The sequence below is a fragment of the Pogoniulus pusillus genome, chromosome 12 (genome assembly GCF_015220805.1).
Source record: "Pogoniulus pusillus isolate bPogPus1 chromosome 12, bPogPus1.pri, whole genome shotgun sequence".
Lineage (NCBI taxonomy): Eukaryota > Metazoa > Chordata > Aves > Piciformes > Lybiidae > Pogoniulus > Pogoniulus pusillus.
In genome coordinates, this window is record NC_087275.1 from 18,458,356 (window position 1) to 18,480,726 (window position 22,371).

At 41.9% G+C, this 22,371-nt stretch overlaps 1 protein-coding gene across 5 annotated transcripts in view; it reads right to left on the reverse strand.

Moving 5' to 3' along the window:
* Nucleotides 1–721: 721 nt before the first annotated feature.
* Nucleotides 722–22,371, reverse strand: part of KCNJ6 (potassium inwardly rectifying channel subfamily J member 6) — a 165,755-nt gene continuing 144,105 nt past the window's right edge. For 4 of the 5 annotated variants that reach the window (XM_064152522.1, XM_064152518.1, XM_064152517.1 and 1 more), the window contains one exon: nt 722–4,756. In XM_064152522.1, coding sequence (XP_064008592.1) covers nt 4,431–4,756 — 326 coding nt within the window. In that variant the 3' untranslated portion in view covers nt 722–4,430. The remainder of the gene's footprint in view (nt 4,757–22,371) is intronic. The other variant, XM_064152521.1, reaches the window with a different exon arrangement.

Below are 22,371 nucleotides of genomic sequence, written 5' to 3' on the forward strand. Positions count from 1 at the left end.
TTCACAAAGTGAGAAACCCAAGCACCACTGCGCCTTACTCAGCCCAAGGTCTGCCAGTTTGCCAAGGACCAACCTGACTGACAGAATGGAAGCTGTTATGGACCCAGGGAATGAGGAAATTTCTATTTGTCTGTTAAAATCATCAGGATTTAAAGGGAGAATTCAAAAGCCAGTCAGCTCCTGCCATAAAGGCTGAGGTTTTGCTCTTGTTGTTAGGTTTGGGAGAAGTGGGCTGAACACAGGTCTTCCCTCTCCTAAGTAGCCCAATACTGTGCATCTGAGGGCAATGGGAACTTCTGTCCTGTGGCTGAAGAGAGGAAAAGGATTCCTTTCCTAGTTTTTAAAGGATTTGGTTTCCTCTTTAACTCAAGCAGAAGAGCATGGGTGACCCCAGATCTGGGCACCAGGGCTGTCATGAAGTTAACTTCAAATGATTTTCTGAGCATCTTCCTCTTGATTTTACCTGCACCTTGTCCCACTTGGTTTGACAGCTGCCTGCTGGGGACCCTTCTTTGACATGGCACCTCCTTTCTCTGCCTTGCCAACTCAGGGCTGTGAAATCCTCCCTACCTGCATGATTGCAGCAAGGCCCTTTGCAGAAGCAGATGTTCAGCTTGGATCATGGAAGATAATATAGTTGGTATAAAACCACTGGGGAATTGTAAGGCAAAGATCTAGACCATAACAGCTATATTTTGAAAAAAAAAAACCAAACCTGAAATTTACTTTCATACTGATAAGATGATATTTATTACTAAATAATAAGCTAGAGCTTCAAGTAGTTGCTGATGGCCAGATTCTCACCTGGTACACATTTGTATTGCTCCATTAAAAGAAGTATGCCTGCTTCTGCTATCAACACCTGAAAGATCTGGTTTGGAAACTTGGGTGAGGAAGAAACTATTAGTCTGCTATTGAAAAACAAAACAAAACCCACATCAGCAAAAAATAAGGAAAGAAAAAAGCAAGGAGGAAGCAGAAAGGACTGGGCAATACTGTTCATGAAGTCTGTACAAAGAACCCCTTTGGCACTTCTGTTCATTAGAAGAAGGAATTGAGATCTGCAGTGGATTAGTGAGAGCTCACATTTGTCTCTGTAAATTCTTTTGCTCCTGGAACTCACAAGATACTCTGAGGAAAAAGAGACATCAAAATGTATATATAAAGATGTAAGGTATCTTGAGCAATTATGTAGTCAATTATATTTAAATGTTGCATTATTCATGTTCCTTAAATGTTATTTGCCAAAAACATTCCCAGGGGGTACCGGTACTTCACAATATGTTGTTTAGAACCAGGAGATGAAGTTCCCAGATGAAGCTATTTACTGTTAATGAAAACACCACTCAGTATATACGGCTTGAAAATCCATTGTTAATTAACAGCATTCAATTCTTAATTGTCTTTTTACCAGTTCAAGTTGAAATCATTGACACAAAATACATTGTTGAACTGCTTAATCAATAGTTGTAGAAAAATAGAGGTGTTTGATAGGGACATTCTAGTACAAAGTTTATGTGAAGCTTCCCATTGAAAGCTTTGGAGGCTTCTGTTTTTTTTTTTAAGCTTATATTACAAAAATGAGATTTTTTGTAAACTTTACAGTCCGTACTACCTTAATACCAAAGACAATAAAATACAGGGTGGGGGGCAGAGAGAGAGACAAACACACACACCTTAAAGTTTAAGTGCCCTACTCACCAAAATATAGCTTACACATGCGCATGCCCCAGCGGCAGAAAGTCTTTTTTTTTTGTGCTAAAGGACACAAAAAAGATTTAATTAGGGCCCTGAGCTGCTGTTCTAATTAACATATATTGGTTGGTTTTTTTGTTGTTGTTAAACTGCAGCAATGAATTTCACAGAGGCCCAGTAAATTACAAGAGCAAAAAGCAGGTTTATCCTCAGAGGAATTCCTTGCTTTCAGCTCATGCACCTTTCACTAGGACCGACATGCACAGGTGGTTCATCACTGGCGATGATGTGCTACCCCTGGCTCTTCTGCTATAAGGCTTCTGTTTGCCGGTGGAGCTGTGGAGTCACTCGTCCTTAAAAATGCTCAGTACCCTTCAAGGGTAGCCTGAAGAATGGGGTTGTGATGGATGAACTGGAGCACTTGGCAGCTGCTGATGCCAGGGCAGAAGAATGTGTTCTGAAATGTCTGCTGTCTTACAGAGGTTGAGCGTAAGGAACCTTTTCTGAGTGGGCAGAATCAGCCATCCCAGGCGGAGGGAGCAAAAATCCATATTCTACATCGTTCCTTACATCATGCTACTTTGTGAGAGCTTTTTAGGGAACATGTTCAGAGCTGAAACAAAAACATCTTTACATCCAACTTGGTCTGCCAGGCCGTGGTGAGCAAGCAAGCCATTCCTAACACCCTACTCTGCCCACCTGAGCGTTAGGCACAGCTAGAGGTCCTGCAGACAGCCCCACTGATTGGCACACTGTGAAAATTAGCAAGGGGCAGTTGTTTCAGAAAAAAATAGCAAAACAAGAAAGGAGATGTGGATTTGATGAGAAAGATACATCACAGTGCAAAATTTCCACCTGCCCACTAAAGTTCTCCTGAGTTTTCTGTTTTAACATAAATGTGTCTGTGAAGAAAAAAACAACCCTCTCCTTCAGTGTGTTCTTCCTTTCCAGAGTAGGCAGGTATAAAAACCAAAATTAAGGCTGCAGCTTCTTCTCTGTCACTGATAGAAGTGCTATTCTTAATGGGCTTGAGCAAAAGCCCACTGAAAGCAATGCAGTCTCTTTTCAACAGGTAGTATTTTATGCACGCTGGGCCTGACTGAGCGGTCCTTAGCACTGGGCAATGCTGCGTCATGCGGGCAGCTCCTTGCGGTGCCTGTCCGTGAAACTGTGATGGTGCACATCAGCTCTCCTGCTTGCGGGAGCCTGGCCGTGTAAGCTATGGAAATTGTCACTGTCTCGCTCATTGGAAAGCTGTCGTGTGGAAATGTACAGGATTTACACTGATTTACAATAGCCAAGGAGCTAACCTAAGGTGAAGAAAGGTGTCAGGGAACCACTCTTCTGAGCATGGGTGGCAGGAGCTGTGTGTTTGGCTGAGAGACCCTGTTGAAGCGTATACCCAGGGATGTTGCACCACCCATGACTCTGCCAGACTGGCCAAGCACCGACACTCTCAACAAGTGGTTTTCATTAATTATGACTTCAAATGAAATTCAGTGGTTTCTTTCCCTGTTGAGTAGCTAAAAATCTACTCCCTAAGGTGCAACGTTTGGTTTTCAATGGCTTTTGCTGTTTCTATAGCAAACTACTCTGCTGAAATCCTGTGGTTTGGGTTGGGGAAAGGGAGAAGTTTCCCTAGATATTGCACATAAAGGGCAAATACCTTCACATGAAACATGCTTGCTATATTAAGAGTATACAGGAAATTCTGTTTTGCCATGAGCTTGCCACAGCATAAATTTAAGGTTGAACTGACAAAAAAGCCCCCAGGAATGGTTTGCCTTATTTGTAAACATTTTCACAGTATATCAGTAATGTTACCATTTCTTTACCTTGCCCTCTTCCAGACTTATGGCTTTTTAGAGTCAATAAAATGATCTGTTTTGCAAACAGTGAGGTACTCTAAATAGCTGCCAGTCTGGTACACTGAAGAAAATGTCATGCACTAGTAGAGCCATAGATAGAGGAGGGGGGAAAAAAATCAATATTGCAATCCAAATATTAGAAGACAGATGCCTACTCAATGGGTAGTTAGTTTTTGCATCTCGATAGTTCTAGAACTCTGTTTCTAAGCCTATGTTCATTACACATATATGTACATTATTTAGAAGTTCTTTACTACAGTACTTTTGTACATGCAGTGTTTATTACTAAATGTGAAGCAAAAATAATTACATAAGGCATATGTACAGTATCGTATTGGGTTGCAGATCCCTCTGCTCACCTTTATCTTAAAGCTGCAAGGCCCATTTTACAGGGGCTTGTCGATCATTATGGGAAACTCTTCCTGTTCTAAAATGTATAAAAAACTGGAGCCAAAGTCCAGTGCTTTGAACATTAATCAGTCTTTCCTTTTAAATCTCTTATATGCATTCCCGTCATGTTTTGTTGTTGCAGTTGTTGTTGACATGAATAAACCTGGAGGTCTGGACTCAGAGAGGTGCCAAGGAAGTCAGCACTCATTACCAGGGTGGGGATCATAATTGCACTGTTAATAATGGGTATTGCAGCTTTAACACATGCCTTTGCTTGGTCTGTGAATTTCTTGGGTTTAAGTTGGGCAAGTAGATATTTCTCATCTTAAGTATCTATTTTCCCAGAATTAAGAATAACAAGGAAGAAGAAAAAAGACAAAACAAAAAACCCAAACCCAAAGTATGTTGGAGAAAGAGAGGGGGAGCAAAGAGGGAGACAATAAAGGAGGTGATGTGGCTTCTATGCCTCCAGTAGTTCTACACTTTGGATTCATTCTCCAAGTTGGCCACATCACCGTTTCTTTCATTTTGGTCTTCTTGATTCTTTTCTTCTTCTTCAGTTTCCAGCTCGGCATGCTGGTCCAGCTTGCTGGAAACAGACCATGTCAGGGGCAGTTCTGCTCGACTGGCCATCTCTGCTAGCTCTTTGGCACTGTAAACTGGTGTGTTGGTCTCGTATGTTTCATGAAAACTGTTGTAGTCAACTTCATAAAACCCATCCTCCAGAGTGAGGACAGGGGTGAAGCGATAACCCCACAGGATCTCACTCGTAATGTATGAACTTCGGGCTTGGCAAGTCATTCCTGTAACAGAGAAGGAAGAAGTACTGTAATAAGGACCTCCTGCTTTCCCAAATCCTTAGGTTGTTTATTTTTTATTCATATAGGCAGGGAAGTATATGCAAAAAGGCACATGCCAGAAAATGCCTGCGTTTGACATCATACAGGGTTGAGCTTAGAAAACAATTTTACAGTGTGTCACCTATTTGACACCCTTTCCTCCTCTGCAAGTACACAATAACAGGTGATGAGCCTGTGAGCAAAGATTAACAGTTCTTTACTGAATGCATTTCTTCTCCCTGTACTTCATCAACTTGCAGCTTACCCATTGGTGATTCTCAGATGGCTGATGGAGAGCGCACATGACTTGCACCATCTCATCTTTTGGTTCTCCGCTATGAAATGAACCCACGCTGCCACGTTCTGCATTTGCCCAGGGTAGCTGAGGAACTCATACAAAAGCTTTTCTCTGCTGAAGCCAAATCCTGAGCCTGTGAACCGTGGGTTGACTTGGCTGCCCTAGAGGTTGGAGATGCTGAGTTGTAGCACTTTGAGGTTTGGGCTGGTGGCCTATGCACAAACATCAACAAAACTCCTGAAGGACATTGTGATAGTGTGCAATGTATAATGCAGATAATCGAGGCTAACTTCTTTGTCCCTAACTTTGCAGCTCTGCTGAACCTCACTGTGGGAGCTGCTGTAGAGAAAAAATCTGCAAGGTACTACATTTTGTTGAGAAGAGTAGAGAAAGCTGGCTGCTCCAAGTTCAGAGTGCAGGCTAGTGATTTCTTGGTGAAGAAATACCTGCCCATGGCAGGAATCGAAGTGGAGAAGCTGCCCCATCCCAGACAGACAACTCAGGTAAGAACTACAATAAACTACTAAGGTCAGAATAAGTGAATTTAAGAGGCAAAAGCATACTGCAAACAAAATGGGAGCACACTTTCATTTAATTATTTGTATATTATTAGCTATGTGTTATGGAGCAAATTTCAGCTGTATTTATGTTGAACTCTTAGTAAATAGAGTTACATAACTCCTGGACAAGCTTGCCACAGTTATTTAGAAGGTTATCATAAGCAATTAAAATAAAATGTGTTTCCTTTGGGGGCACAAATGGTGCTCCATTGAAATGTGTGTTGTTCCTTTGCACTGATGGTATCTTATAAACTCACATGGAGAGTCTCAGAAAGAGCAATAATTGGTTTCTCATCTTTTTCAGGACTGTGTAAACTGCCCCAGATAGCTTTGCCCTTGTTCTCTTGAACTTCCTCCCCAAGCTTGCTTGTGAGGGGTGAAAACTGCAGTTTCCTGGTACTGTGTCTTTTTCACTTAGAACATTAGTTTAGAAAGACATTTACCAGCTATTACCACACTGTGGTACTTCAGCTCTTCTCCAGCATTCCCCTCCACTAGCTGCAGTGTCTCAGATCCTGTAGAGTAGTAACTGTTTGGGAAGTTTTCAGTGTGAAATCTGCTACTCTGTACCTGTCTGCTACAGCCAGGTAGAAACAGGACCATGCTTCTACTGTACTTACTGAATTGGATTTCTCTTTCCTCATGCCTGACACAAATACTTAAGCCTTTGTTTTCTTGATTTGTACAGGACAGAACATGTTTGCATTACAACTCTCCAGTGGTACACAAATGGACACATAAACATCTTACCATTCTTTTGTTCATTTCACGTGTTTGAAGGGCAGAAGGACATGATGCCATGCAACAAGATAATCTATTGTGAAATTTCTTGTGTGATTTTTAGTGTGAAGGAGATCTTCCTTCCCAAATAATTACAGAGGGAGAGAAACTTGGCAGCTCACAGAATTCTGTGCAGACGAGAAACTCATTAGCTGTACTGCAGCCTCCCCAAGGGAATATTTGCTGGTTTCGCAGTGCACTTCTGGTCAGGCCCTGAAGTGTGGATGCAGTATTGAATAGGATCTTCCTGACCCAGGATGGAGGCACCAGCAGGCTGAGAACAAAAAAGGGATAGCAACAGCCCATGCTTTCACAATGTCTTCCGTCTCAGACACCCCTAGGGGCTGGGGCTGGTCTCTGACCAGTTCCTTTGCTGCTCCACAGTGGAGCGCCAAAACCAGCGACCTCTGGATGGTGTCTCCAAAGGACCCATTCCTAGGACTGACTTTTTTTTTTCTTTTGCTGCTAGAACTTTGGGAAGTTTGGAATTTTCATATCAAGAACAATGAGATTAAGTAAAAAAAAAAAAAAAAGGAAAAAATAGTCCCCCTGTAACAGTATTATCTTGCTGTGCTCAGACCAAGTACTCTGTGAGCCTATTGCTTTGGTTAGGAAAAAGCTGTCTGATTGGTAGGAAAGAGGAGAGCAGCTGTCTCTGGAAGTCAAAAAACATTAACTTATTATGTTAGAGTAACAGCTCATTAAAAACAGAACCTCATCCAAAATGTTGACCTGTCTCGGTGGTTAATTCAGTCTCCCATTCAGCAGTGATTTAAGACCAATTCCTTTTCCACAGCCAGACAAAGTATTTTCAGAAATAGAAAGAAAGATTTTGGATTTTTAAAGCAAGTAAGTTGCAATAAAGGGAAAGACTTTACCTAATGAGGGACGTGTATATGAGAGACCTTATTATGATCTTTAAAGGTCTGAGAAATGTAACACAGAAGAAAAATTTCTAAGTGGATCACAAAGATTCCAGATTAAATTGTTCCACAGTTGCAGAGATCCTTGAAATAATTATCAGTCTGCCTCATGGCTCTGGAAGGACAGAAAGGTTTCTGCAGCCCTGCATGGTGTGGCTTTATCAGCCTTTTCCTGTGCTGGCTTAGAGGTCCTTCAGCTCCATGGTCACCAGAGCTTGTGGACTGCATTTTCTGATTCTGAGGCATTTTTTATTGTATTATGGTCTAATTTATGTTTCATGATATTCCAGGTTTAAGTGTTCTGTTAAAGGAAACATGCCTTTTATTACTCGCTGTAAGATCAGAACACAGTCTTGGTTGGCAGAGGAGGCTGCATGTTGAGTGAGGGCATTGCAGGATTTGAGCTTCTAAGTATTGCCTAATTTATTCATCAGTTGTGTGGTTTATATGTAACCATAGGCGTGTTGCACAACGTCTCTTCAAATGATTGTGGTTCGACATTTTGACTAGTGTCTCGTTTTAATTGCATCCCTTCAGGGTAGAGGAGATCTGGGGAGCCTTTAGAGCTACTTAGCTCAGCATTAATTGGGCTTTTTCAAAACAAACCATGAAATTAGAAGACCCAAATAATTAATTCTAAATTAATTAAAAGCGTAACTGGAAGGAATGATCTATTTGAGGAGGAACATTGGAGCCCAGGAAAAACCTTGAGGCTGGACTCTCAGGCTCTGCTGTGACAGGCGTGGAGCGAAGCTGGGGCAGCGGGTGGTGACAGAGGAGCATTCCTGCTAGGCAGGGCAGCTGCTTGCCCCTGCCTGTCCTGCCACGGCAGCTCCACAGCTTCCTGCGCCATCTGTCCCTGCTGCCATGGGGTGATGGCAGCAGCAGGATTAGGTTGCAGAGCAATGGGCTTGTGCTTGCACCTGTTCACACCGTGTTTCAAATGTGCTGTGAGCTGGTGAGACCTCTGATGGTTACCCACAACACTCCTTATTTTTAAAGAGTGGTAGTGAGCCTTTGTATATGTTGCAGCTTTCTTTTAGGTCTTAAAGACAGCATTTCAGTCTATTTGTTTTACATTTCCACGGGCTAGGGAATCATGATGGAGTGTTGTACAAACACCTGATTGCTAGACACGTTACCTAAGTAGTAAAATTAATTGGCATCTTACTTCATTCCGGGTTTTTAATTATGTTTAGTGTTCAGTTAGGGCTTTGTGAGCTGTAAGCAGCATCATAAGATTTGCCACTTCTCTGTGAAAGACACACACCATGGCTGATACTGTTCCTATTACTTCCTCACCCCTGCTCCTAGATCAGAACTATGTAAAGTGATTTGTAAGCTGAGTTTTGATCCTTGCATCAGACAAGACAAAATAAATTATGGGGATTGAGTAAAGGAGGTTTTTGTTCGTTTGGTTGGTTTGTTTAAGCAGCCGAGGTAACACAGCAACATTTTTATTGTCTTGCTTTCAAATGGGGAAAAAAAATGCTTCTCTTAACAGATTAGCTCCCTGTGTCTGAAATCAGCAATTAGTTACTGCTTTGGGTGACTGAGTTGCCATACAACCAGTGTAATTAAAACTTTTCTTTATCCTCTAAGTGCTTCTCATTCTCATTCAATAGGTGAGGACTTGAACTGCAGAGGAACGCTGCAGAGTGAGGAGTGCCTTGTGAGCCAGGAGCCAGCCTGCTAAGCTACTTTCTGGTTGTATTGAATTTGAAACACAGCTGGACTCCTGCTGCAAGACACCTGTCTGAGGGTAAGGATGTTGTAGAAGTTAGCGTGACATTATATCTGTTCTGCTTCAGCAAGGGATCATGTTCTGGTTCCTGGTAAAGTGGGCTTTTGCTCTTCAGAGTAGAGGCTGCAGTGTCTGAATGAGCTGTGGACACTAATTCAGTGTACCACATCAGCAGTTTTCCTTGAAGGTGGTGTGAAAGCTTTTATCAAGCTTAAAGTTTGCACCGTGCAGTCTAAGAAAATGACAGAATAACGTCCCTTAGCTGTTGCCAACACACAGGTAAAGTTACATCCCCACCCTTGACTAATCAGAATTAGTAACAAAGTTGATGCCACCTTCAGATTCATTACATTTGAAAAGTTGTCCTGTGCAGTTTTGAGGTTTTTGTTCATGCTGTCTGTTGCTGTTTATGCTTATTCTTTGCACTGTCTTACAGTGCTGCAAGGGCTTCTTGTGCTGACCCAGAGTGGTTTGTTGCATTTCCTCACAGAGAACTTAAATGAAGACTTCATTGTAGCTTGCATAGGATGAGGGGCAATGGGTTTAAACTGGAAGAGGGGAGATTCAAACTCGATGTTAGGAAAGGGCTCCTTCCAGTGAGGGTGGTGAGACACTGGAACAGGTTGCCCAAGGAGGTTCTGGATGCTCCCTCCTTGGAGGTGTTCAAGGCCAGGTTGGATGAGGCCTTGAGTGACCTGTTCTAGTGGGAGGTGTCCCTGCCTATGGCAGGGGGTTGGAACTGGATGATCTTTGAGGTCCCTTCCAACCTAAACCATTCTATGATTCTATGTTGTGCCATGCACCCTTACAGTATATTATTTCACTTTCTGATGAGAGCCATTAGAAAGAACCAAGCCAAACCAAATGAAAAAGGAAAAGAAAAGAAAAAGAAGCTATTAAAAAGTCAGGGGGAAAAGGGATGTTTCAGAATCATGCAAGCAAGCATGTTTGGGCCAAAATACAGTGATTTTCAGCTCTAGGCCAGCCTATTGTAAATTACACAGAAACAACCTCATTCTTCTTTCACTTGAGGTAGTCTTTATTGTTACAGGACCTTTAGGTTTCAAATTCCACTCCTGTTATAAAGAAAAGGACTCTAAATTAAATGAAGGCGATGACAATTATTGCGCATTACTAACTGCATCTTCCTTTTTGAGGTGCAGTGATTCCCTGCTGGCACTTAGCAGAGCAAAGTGGACTCTGCTGCATAAGATGGAGCGGGATATCCCCTAAGAAAGACCTATTTTCAGTCATTACATGGGAAGTTTACTTCGCAGTTCATCCTAAGGTAAGTTCTCAACAGCAGAGGGCTCAGGTGTACACAGAGAACAGTGGTGTCCCCATTTCTGGAGTGAGTGGAATTGCAGTTGTATGGGAGTACAGAATTGGGTCTGGAGTCTCCAGGTGGGAGCAGAAACTTCCATGTGCATGTGCAATGCTCTTATTATATTGCTCAAAAAAAGTTATGGTGGCTTTCAAGTTTGTATCTGAGCACTGCTGCTGTGTTCAGTAAGTATTGCCAAGCTGTGTGCTACAAGGCAGAGATAGTCTCTGTCCAGATGACCTTTTGCTCTCAAATATATTTGGTGCAAGATTTGTCAGTCTGCTATTTTTAGGTGTTAAGGAGAATGAGAAAGTAATGTGTGCTATTAAAAACAAGCAAAAGGCTAGGAGTCAAGAACTGATTGATACCTTGGTTCTCCTGCAGACATTGCGTGGGCGCTGGCACATTACCTAGCTTTGGTGGGTCTGTATTACTGGTGTGCCACAAGGGACATGCTGAGATATACATGCAGTAGATGTGTTTGTACCAAATTCTCTTCCTTATCTAGATGTTCGCTGTTAAATCTGCACTAAACCATTCTTCCTGGTGTGAAAATGATTGCCTCAAAAAAAGAATGGAGATTTAGAATGAAATTTCCCACACTGTTACCAAGTTATTGTCAGAAACACTCTCTACTATTGAATTTGTTCTCTTTAATCAAACTTACAGGAAAAAAAATGAGATAAACAAAACAAAACAAAAAAAGACAGGAAAAAAAATGTACTCTGAATGTACCACCTTCTGTAAAGCTGAAGCTTCAGTTATTACTGCTGGAAAATGTTGCAAATACCATGCTGTGGTACGGTATTTCCTCCCTCCTTTTTGTGTTTATGCACATCTGACAAGAAATTGGTGGGGTTTTTTCAGTTTTGAGTATATAAAATCTCTCTCTCTGTCTCTCTAACCTCTCATTCAGAGCTAGCAATGGGAAATTATCAGGAATTCTGATATCTTGATTCAGAAAGCACCTGGAAATGGGATATTTATGTCATCCTAAGTGATGGCTAAAGCTCTTGAAAGAACTTAAAACTGGAAGAGTTGCCAATGTCTGTGTGCCTGAGAATCTGTGCACAACATCTTCGTGTTGAGGGTTATGAATTATGTGTGTGCCTTCTCCATGCCCCGGCTTCATCTCAGCATGGCTGCTCCTGGCTCTGGTGCAGAGGCTACAGCATGAAGTGTGTGTGAGAGGAAGGGAGTTGGGGGGACAGATGTTTTTTCCTGTAAAAATATAAGGAATTCATCTTTTGTTTGATTTATTTCTTTCTTTTTTCCTTTTATTTCCTTCTTCCTTTTCTAATGTTAAAGCTGGTGTAGTTTTTTTTCCCCCTCTGTAATTATTTCAGAAATTTGTTATTTCTATTTTTATATTTCTTAATCAGACCAGGAAGCTGATCACCATATTTGAAATTTTGTGGCTTGGATCTAGTGCCATTTGTGAATTCTGATCTGAGAGAGGTCTTTGTGGTAGCTGATGTCTTTTTCTTGCAGCTGATGATGAGACCAGGGACAAGTTCCATGCCAGAAAATGCAAGCTGCCATTGGAAGGGACTGGAGCAGCTGACCTGGCCATCAGCAACGGTAATAAAATCACATCCCTTATGGGAGAAGATTTGTATTAATAGATCATGTTTCACACAAGAAGTGAATAAGCATAGGAAATTTTGCTGATGAGAAACCATAATTACATGTCAGTGAGACTTTCTGACATTACTAAATCCACTTCTTTCTAAAATGGGAAGAAAACAAAGAACAAGTATAGAAACTCCCCAGATGTATATTAAGTTAGATTCTAAGCAAAGTAAAACTTGGATCAGATAAAGCATTCTGTTTTCATTCTGACTTCTTCAGATGTGATATATAATGTAGTGTCTAAATTAGGAAAGGATGGCCATGCTTTAGTCTTTTTCAAAACATGTTAACAACACACATTTCTTTCTTCTCCAGAAGGAGATTTCAGTGCCAGTGAAATGATACTTTGCAATGAAAAAATGTTGACTTAGAAATATCTGATTTACTTGGTTAATATTTTTCCTACTGGGAATTAGAATCATAGAACCAGTCGGGGTTGGAAGGGACCATAAACATCATCCAGTTCCAAGCCCCCTGCCAGGGGCAGGGACACCCTACCCTAAATTAAATACACTTCATTAAGTATTTTGTGTCTAATTTCTTGCTTTCTAATGGCAAGTAGCTTAGTTTATGCGTAAGGTTGAGAAGATTGCCCGATTCAGTCTCAAATGTGCCACCACTTTTACCTAACAGTACTACATATGCTCTCAATAAACAGCTCCTCAAAGAAATGGTACAATTGCTATTCAGCCACTATTTAACCTTCATTTAGCCTTACATTCAAGCCATGCCCAGCAAATCAAGCTGCCTGATATGTATGAATTTTAATCATTTTTTTCAGCTGTGCTTCTTTAAATGGACGATGATTACATTTTTCTATTGACTGAATCTGTGGAAATTTAATATATCAAATAATGCAGCATTTGACCAGAGAGAGAAACTTGTTCCAGAATTGGAACTCAGAGTCCTTGGAAACGGGAGACTCAATTTGGTGTAGCTGGAACACGAAGTGCCAAGATTTTGTACCCTGCTCTGTGTTTGACTGTTGGGATACATTTATAGATTTGGTCGTTTCTCAGACATTTGATCAGTACCACACAAGTGTTTTATTTCTCCTAGCAGATACTTGCAGAGGAGGATACAGGGAAATTTTGTTCTAAAAAGCTGTAGTACATGGTTGTATTTTCAGTGGCTCTGCTTTCAAAATGCAAAGTGCTGAGTAAACCTGTCATGACTCATTAAAAATACACTGCTATTAGTCCAATGACTTCTGCCCCACAGATGGGACTCTCTTCTCTGGCATGGTGCTCCACAATTTCCTGACAAACAGCTGGGAGCAGGCAGCAGAGGCAAAATCCAGCTGAGCTGCCTGCCACTGCCTTGCTGGAGAAGGGTCTTGGCAGGAATATTGCTACCCAGTGCAACTTAAACCACCAAGGTGGAGGTCTGATATGGTGCAGAGAGGTTCCTAGGTGGCAGGGGATATGGAGATGACCTCTGGCAATAAATTCAAGCTAATAATCCTGTTTTATGGTTTTGGACCTCTACAGCTATCTTGATAGATTACCTCATAACAGAGAGGATAACCAGCCAGCAGGAATTACAGCCTTTGCATGAGTTCCTGCTGGCTTCCTATTTCTTGTCCACAATCATAAGCAACATCTTTAATTCTTGTCCAGAGAACCCTGTAAAATATATAATTTACACACATGTTCCAGTTTGGTTACCTTGGCATTTGAAAGCACTGGGGGCTCAGTTTGTTTTATGATCTCTCTCCAGTCACCAGATTCATTGCTTTGGGGGAAAAACATCTCATAAAAGCATCACAAGAGGAGAGGTGGGGGACACCCAACTGTACATGGAATTGCAGCAGTGCTATGCCGTAGCTGGCTTCATGCAGCATGATCTCAGGCTGAGAGAATCTAAATAGAGTCCATTTGCCTCTAGGCATCTGAGTCCCCTGCCCTTTCCCTCACCTTTTATGAAAGTGTGGAGGTCCACAGGAAAATAAAGTTTTGGATAAAGAAGGGTGAAGAGGGAACTGTCTGAGCTGCTCTCTTGTTGGAAGAGAGTAGTAGAACAGGTGTTCTCTTTGTTCTGTGTAAACCCAAAGGCTAAATGAGATTAGCATCTCAGAAGCAGGTTCATAGAATCACAGAATCAGAGAACTGTAGAGGTTGGAAGGGACCTCCAAGGATCATCAAGTCCAATCGCCCTGCCACTCCTTGCTGAGAAGGCAGGAGATGGGAATGGGACAGATATAAATTGCAGGTAGGAAATGAAGAAGAAAAAAAAACAACAACCCCCAAAACATCCTCTAAGATTCAGTGTTTGGTACAGTCCAATGTCTTTTTGAAAACTCCACTGATGTTCAGTTTGGATGGGAACTGCTTTTCCAGAATGTTCAGGCTGGCATTGCAGGATGCAGTTGTTCAGATGCATCTTCATCATATCTGCATCAAGCTTTCCAGGCCACTGTCCATGGATGGCATTTGTAGAGCTGGATGCTCTACAGATTGTGTGCTCAGCTGCTGAGAATACAGACCCTAAATGCATTTGGCCTTGCAAAGGGGTAGCATTATGTGACAACTCTTCCAAGATGGTATACTTTAAGACATATACACAGAGTGACAGTCTTTTGTGGAAAAATATAACTGACTGCTATGTTTACTCTATGCTACATAATGTGTAGCATATGCATCCCTTTTGAGGAGTACACACAGTGCTAGAAACTAGAAGAAGGCATGTTTGCATACTCCTGAAACCCCACGTTATCATTAATGCTGGGAGAAGAACCAAGAACCTCCTTAGCTGGGATGCTACTTGCTGTGAAAGCAGCATTTTCTGTAGCTGCTTGTACGTACTGTACATTTCCACTGCCACGCCTGTGAGAAACACATTTAATTGAAGCAGATGTGTGATCTATTTCACCTCTTGCTGCGCAGGCTTTCTTAAGCCTGTAATTTGAGTCTGCATGTTTGGATGGCTTTTGTTTCTCCTCCTGAAACGCCACTTACAAAGAGATCAGAGACTCCAAGTTTTCCTCTACTCTGAACTTTCCTGGCTTAGAGCTTTTTATAAAAACATCACGTTTTACTGTGGAAGTGTTTATGAACCCAGGATAAAAGGCAAACCAGTGCGAATACGCAGCGTGGCGCATTGTACAACTCAGGAAACAGGGGAGTTCACTAGCTTTTTGACAAGAAAATCTTGTGGATTACCCACCAAGAATTTTCGTGGCTGTTTCTAGGTTTGTGGCTAATGGCATTGCTGAAGTCTGGTTTAGCTGCTGTGAAATCAGAGGAGAAGATGAAAGAGTTCAGGATAAAGCACTTGTTTCTGCCAGGCAGATGCTAGTAAGAAGTGATGCTTGGAAACGCAACACAAATAAGGAGAAATGATGTCCTACTCAAAGCCCCTTGGATTTGTGTTAAGCAACAGAACATTTTGGTGGGGTTGCCTGAACAGTTTTGTAACAGTGCATCCTTTTAGGTGGGCTGAAAAAGCAGCTAAGCATAGGTAGGTATACTTGTTTTTAAAAGAGACAACTTGAAGAAATCAAGTTTTTTTAAAGATATCATAGTTTCAGAGCTTTTGGGTTTTATTTATATTTCACCTGAAAGAGTATCAGGAGGACTGGTGTAAAGGTGGTCCATGATTTTCAGAAGAAAGCTCTGAATCCTGATGGAATTACTGAAACCATTTATAGCTACCACTTGAGAAGGCCAGCTACTATCACACATCAGCCTACAAAAAACAGCTCTGCAGCACTGGCTAATAACAGCACAGCTGCTTTCTGATTCTTTGACCAAGCAAACAAGCAACCAGACCTTTCCATTTTGGATGAAGCTCAGCTCCCTGAAATTGTTGCCACTTGCTGATGGTGCTTAATTCAGGTGGCAGCCCCTCCTCTCCAGTGGCTTAAGCATGGACTGCCTCTCTCTCCATCCTGTGACCTGTGTGGTTTAGAGCTAACACTCTAGCCCAGTTTTAAATTATAAACAAGAACTAGGAACTTTCTGGACACATCTGAGTACAAAATGAATAAATAAGGCTTTGGATGCAAAAGAAAAATAATAGATAAGTCCGTATAATTCCATTGGACTGTTAAGTAGCATAAAGCGTGCTGCACAAACTGTTCTTGCTCCCTTTTTCCTCTTCTTCTCTCTAGCTGCTGGCTAATCCCTAGGCATGGCTTTGCTGACCTTGGCTGAGGCTTCTTAGAACCATAGAATCAACCAGGTTGGAAGAGACCTCCAAGATCATCCAGTCCAACCTAGCACCCAGCCCTATCCACTCAACTAGACCATGGCACTAAGTGCCTCATCCAGTCTTTTCTTGAACACCTCCAGGGTCGGTGACTCCACCACCTCCCTGGGCAGCCCATTCCAATGCCAATCACTCTCTCTGGGAAGAACTTCCTCCTAACATCCAGCCTAGACCTCCCCTCGCACAACTTGAGACTGTGTCCCCTTGTTCTGTTGCTGATTGTCTGGGAGAAGAGACCAACCCCCACCTGGCTACAACCTCCCTCCAGGCAGTTGTAGAGAGCAATGAGGTCACCCCTGAGCCTCCTCTTCTCCAGGCTAAACACCCCCAGCTCCCTCAGCCTCTCCTCATAGCGTTTGTGTTCCAGGCCCCTCTCCAGCCTTGTTGCCCTTCTCTGGACATGTTCCAGTACCTCAACATCTCTCTTGAATTGAGGGGCCCAGAACTGGACACAGTACTCAAGGTACTTGCTTATGACTAAATGGATAGCAGTGGGGCTCTTGTGCTCTCTCTCTGGGGGGGAGAGCCATTCCCTTGCTCCTCTGTCCAAAGCGGGTGGGGTAACAATTCGAGGGGGTTTCTGTATTATTTCTGAATTGGAGATAACTGCAAATACATGTAAATATATTTTTCACATATTGCATTTCATGCTTTTACTTTTTAGTTTGCTGTAAATATAGGCTCGTTTTGCTTCCAAGCCTGAACTAGTCTGATGATTTTATTTTAGGGGTAATTTTAACCCTAGTACAACCTGTTTGCAGCATAGCCTTTGGTGGGTGGAGAAATTTTGGTGAGGTACTTTGAAGCACGTCCCTGTTTTTATGAGTGTACAGAGCTAGAGTTGAGGGGGGGGTCAGTGCTGCAGTCTTGTCTGATGAACACCTACACTGTATGTACATACACCTGCTTTGGGAGGAGGAGGAGTTTTGCTGGCATTTCAAGTGGTGGGTGTGATTAGTAGATCTTAGACCTTTTAATTTTCTTAATAGGGGAGAGTTCAAACAACCAAACATTTGTTCAGGCTATCATTTAGAGTGATGAGTCAACTCCTTTATAAAAATCTTCTTAAGGAAAACAGTGGAACCCAATAAGCTGAAAAATCATCTGCCTTAACAATAATCTTTAATTCAAATTTAAATTAGGTTTATTGTTTCAGCCACTGTTATCTTCATCAGAATGAAAGCACCAGTGAATCCCTGACTTCATGCAGCTCTGATTTTTTATGAACTTTTGCAGGCCTTCTAGCAGTTATGCAAAGAAAATCATCTGTGCTGTTAAAATCCTCCCACTGGATAGCAAGTGGGTTTTGGTTTTTTGATTAATTTTTTTGTTGTCAGCTCACAGGATGAGATTTTTTAAGTTGATGCTTTCAGGTTAATAATATTGGCTATCTGTCAACTTCAGCAACATGTTTTCAAAATGCAGGGCTGAGCAAAAACTGACTGCATCAGGGAATGAGATGCAAAATCTTTCAGTTCTAAACCACTATTTAATAGTCAAATTATGTCAACATTTGTATTCGTATTTTAGCTGCTTGGCATCCTGTCGGACCCTAGGTGCTACTAATGTACCTGCTGGTAGATCAATGACCATTTTAGAAATATTAACATTTCACTTGGTTTTAACTGATTTCAGTTTTATTTGGAGTGGTGAGGAGGAAGATGCTTCTGATCTTTAATTTCTGCCTGGAATTTTGCAATGAGTCTGATAAAGCAGGATAGCAGCAGTAGAGTTGTGGTTTTAGGAAAGCTTCAATACTGCTCTCCTGATATTGCTATTCTAGGGAAAAAAACCACACTTCAAGCTCTTGTCTTTTCAATCTAGCACTTTTCCCAGTTCCTGAATTCATTTAAAAGGAAAAAAAAACCCAACCCAGCCACCCCAAGTAAAAAGTAATTCCTTTTCCACTAGGCTGCCCAGGGAGGTGGTGGAGTCACTGTCCCTGGAGGCGTTCAAGAAAAGACTGGATGAGGTATTTAGTGACATGGTGCAGATGACTGGATAGGGCTGGGTGCTAGGTTGGACTGGATGATCTTGGAAGTCTCTTCCAACCTGGTTGGTTCTATGATTCTAAAGCTACCTGCTTCTGGGAGGAGTACTGACAAATTAATCCATGAGAATGTGTTTAATTTAGCCACTAATATTTCCAGCTAATTACAGGGCAGAAAAATTCTTAGCTTCTTTGGTATATACACCCCCCATGTACTGAAGCAACAAAGACTCTTTAGTGCTTTTTAGTGCCCCTAAATTCTAAATTTTAATCCAAACTGGTGAAAAAAAATGGTTATTTTACTAAGAAAAAAAGAACTTGAGAAGTGATGTCTATGTATGGGGAGAACAACTGGAGAAAGCAAGAGGAAGAGGGTGCTCACACTCAAAACTGCAGAATTCCCAGAGGTACCTAAGAGAGTGCAGAGGAGTCTGAAAAACAATGAATGGGCTTTCGAGGAGAAAGAACACCTTGTGCAGAAGCCTGCAAAATGCTCATTACTCCTGACTAATTTGTCTTGAAAACTGTGGATGGGCTTTGTGCTTCCCAAAGACGCTAAGCTTTTCCTCCTGAAACAGAAAGCACTTGTTTGGCAACCGAGCAATTGCCTCAGGGTGTTGTGAGGCTGGGTGAAAGCTGGTTAGGTACACTGGTTACAGCTCCTTGGCTGTGAGCGCCAGAGTACGTTCAGCTTTACTGCTATGGGTTGTTTAATTCCTCTGTATTGGTCATGAGGTGGCACTCTTATACCAGCAGAGATAGCTCACAGAGATTCTGAAGTATCTAAGAGAACAGAAGCAATGCCTGCAAAATATTGCTGAGGGCTTATTGCAGAAATTACTTTGGAAATGTCTGGGCAGGCAGGCAGGCAGATGAGGCAATCACCAGGACGCTGCTGTTATGTTTGTGGCAGGAATGTAGCATTCGAAGGAAATACCTTGCTGAACTCTGAGCCTACACGATTTTCTTTTGACTCTCACAGATTTGAGGCACATCTGTGCCTGAGCTGTGTCTTCTACACGACAAGCACAATAACACAGTCTCTTGCAGTTTTTATTATGGATGCCAGTCCACTGCAGATCTGGAGCACTTTGTGGATGTATGCTTTGCACAAAGGCTAAAGTAAAACTCAGCATCCTTCACTGTCACTCTATCCTACCTCTCTGAAAATAAACTAGACCAAATTCCTAGTTTCAGAGGTTCAGAGGGGGAAATAACAAACCCAGGCACTTCTGGTCTAAAGAGATCTCTCTCTAACATTAGATATGAGTGTCTAGCAAGAGTTTTTATTGTTTTTTAAAGTATGCCTTAGCAACTGGGAAGCACCATGCCAGATTCTCATCTCAGCCAGCAGCAGTCCAAACCACCAGTGTCTTCTGTCAGAATACAGCCATTCCAGATTGTGGATCTTACTCAGATCTCCTGTTTTATGCCACCTTGGGATCCTTGCTAAATCCCAAACAATCTAGCAGATGTCTGCTTGTGAGGCTGCAGCCTCTAGCTCCTGCTGTGTTCCTAAGGCATGCTTAACTTCTGGGATGGGAAAGAGAAATAAAGCTTGGCATGCTGTCTTTGAAAGCTTGCTGACCTCTTCTTCATGCTTGTAGTGAGCTTAGCTTAGGTAGTAGGGGAGTTCAGGGATGGCTTTAAAGCTAGTCAAGCTCCCTTCAAACATTTTAAATCACAAAGCCTGGGGAGAGTAATGCAACAGTTTAGAGAAGAGAAGGAGATGTGAGTTTGAAAATAGTTCAAGAAGGTGTCAGAAGAATGCTGAATTGAGACAATTCTGTGCCACGCAGCGAGCCCTTCTCTCCTCCCATCATGGCTGCCAAAGTAAATACATCTCCACTGCCTTCACTTTGTACTTCCTTCAAGCAGAAGTTTTTTTTTTTTTTTTTTTTTTTTTTTTTTTTAAATCAGAGAGATAAAATAAACAAAAACTTTGCACAGGCACTTTATTATCTAACCAAAACTGGGAGGTGCTCCTGGAACACATGACAGATCAATAGGGCCACCTTGGCTTCTTCCTTTCTTACTTCTCCTCAAAGTACAGCTGAGGATCTGGGCTCTGATGCAAGTTAAGCATTCATCATCCCCCTAAGGCTGAAACTCCTGCCTGGTTAATCTGAGAGCAGTGCAGGCAGAGCTGTCCTGAGGAAAGAAGACTCTTTTTGCTTGTTAAATCACATTTCTAAAGAGAAAAAGGGAGAAAAAAATGCTACACTCACTTGTTCCTAGCATGGATGTTGGCACTAGAACTTAATTGGAAAATGTAGCTGCATCCCCAAAAGGCCAAACTGTGACATTACAGCTTCTTCTTGAAATAATGTGTAGAGCTGGCACAGGCTGGGTTTTATGTGCATAGAGCAGTGACGGCTACTCGTTTGGTGCAGCCTGCAATATTTGCTTCTTATGTTTCCCATCAATTTTTAGATTACATTTTCTTCTGATTTCACTGGAAATGGAGCTCGATGTAAATGCAACACTACATGTATAGAACGTATTAGGCCAGCATGTTTGCATCAGAACCCAGAAGCCCAGCAGGGAATGAATTTCTGAGGATCAGAAAGGATAGTGGTGGTAATAGTTGGCTCTTGTTTCCTGTGACCTCCTATCTGAAAATCACAAAAGAAGGGAAATATTACTATTTGTATTTTATCAGTGGAGAAATTGAGGCAGATAATGGTTACTTGCCCTAAGGCCTCGTGGAAGGAGCGTAGCAAAGAAAGGGTACAGTGATGAGGATACATTTTAATACCATTGGGGTCCTTTGATGTGAGCCAGGGGGATTTTTTGACCTAAAGCACTGATTCAGTGTTAATTGAGGTTCTAACTTTTGGAATATCATATTTTTGAGGTCCTGTTGTTTCAACACAAGACAAGCTCTTTAACAAAGTCTCAGCAGAGATCAAAATCTTTCCTAGGACTCTGTCTCTTCTCTACTTTAAGCAGGGAAGGGTATGGATGACAAAACTGGAGAGCTTGTTTTGGGAACAGGAGGAGCATGAGATGAATCACATCACAGACTGGACGTGTTTTCCTGGAGTTGCAGTTGTGCTTCCTCAGCCTTTTCCTGTTCTCTGCACCATGGAGCTCTCCCCTTTCTTTTAATAATGATTTAAAAAAAACCTTCTATCATCAGAATAACAGAGATTTTGCCTGCAGATGCTATGAGGACACGAGACTGTGGCACATGCGTGCACATATACACAGGCACAGAGAGATGTACAGAGATAGAGAGGTCACCAATTTTTCAGTTCTCCTGTACCCCAAATAGCAAACTCTTGATATGTGAGCCTTGGAAATCCTCAGTCCCTTCAAATGCTTAATGAGATAGGTTGATAATCATCAAATTAAAATTACTTCTGCTGTATGAGAGAAGGCAGAACTTAACTGGGAACAGTGAGAAGACAATTAACAGACTTCAGAGAGGCCTTGAGACAGTTAAGACCTGGTTACAAGAAATTAACTGGGAAATGATGGATTGGTTTTACTATTGTAAGCTTATGGTGAAACTGAATAACAAATCACCACAAAATACTGTGGTATGAGGGGATTAAATCAGCCAGCACAACAAGCAAAGTTCTGTTGCAATATTGCAGGGCAGACATGTTGGGGAAGGTTTATGTGCATTTCTGCCCTCTTTCCCCCTAGTAAAAACTTTGGTAGTGCAGAAGGCTTCACTTGATTTCTAGTTTGAGAAAAAAGCTGTACCAAAACACATAATTCTTTTTCTACACAGTTGACCAGAGCAGTATTACACATTTGCTCTACAAGAGTGCCCAGTAATAAATGATAGCTCTTTCAGCCTGTTGGCAGTATGCAGCCCAACCATAAGTCTTGTTAATGTTTCCATAACCATTGAAAGCTTGAAATAATTTAGAATCGTGGCTTAACACATTATTAATCACACAGCAAAGAGTTTGCTCTGATTTCACCAAGCAGCCTAATGTAAAAAAAGCCCTCCCAGATGCCAGCTCAGGGGTAGAAGCTCAACAAATCACATACTGCATACACTGTGCTCAATCATGGGGTTGAATACAGGCTTCAAGCCCAGTATTTCAAGGAGCATTCCTCAATGTTTGGTCAACTGTGAGGGTTTTAATTTAATGTATCCCC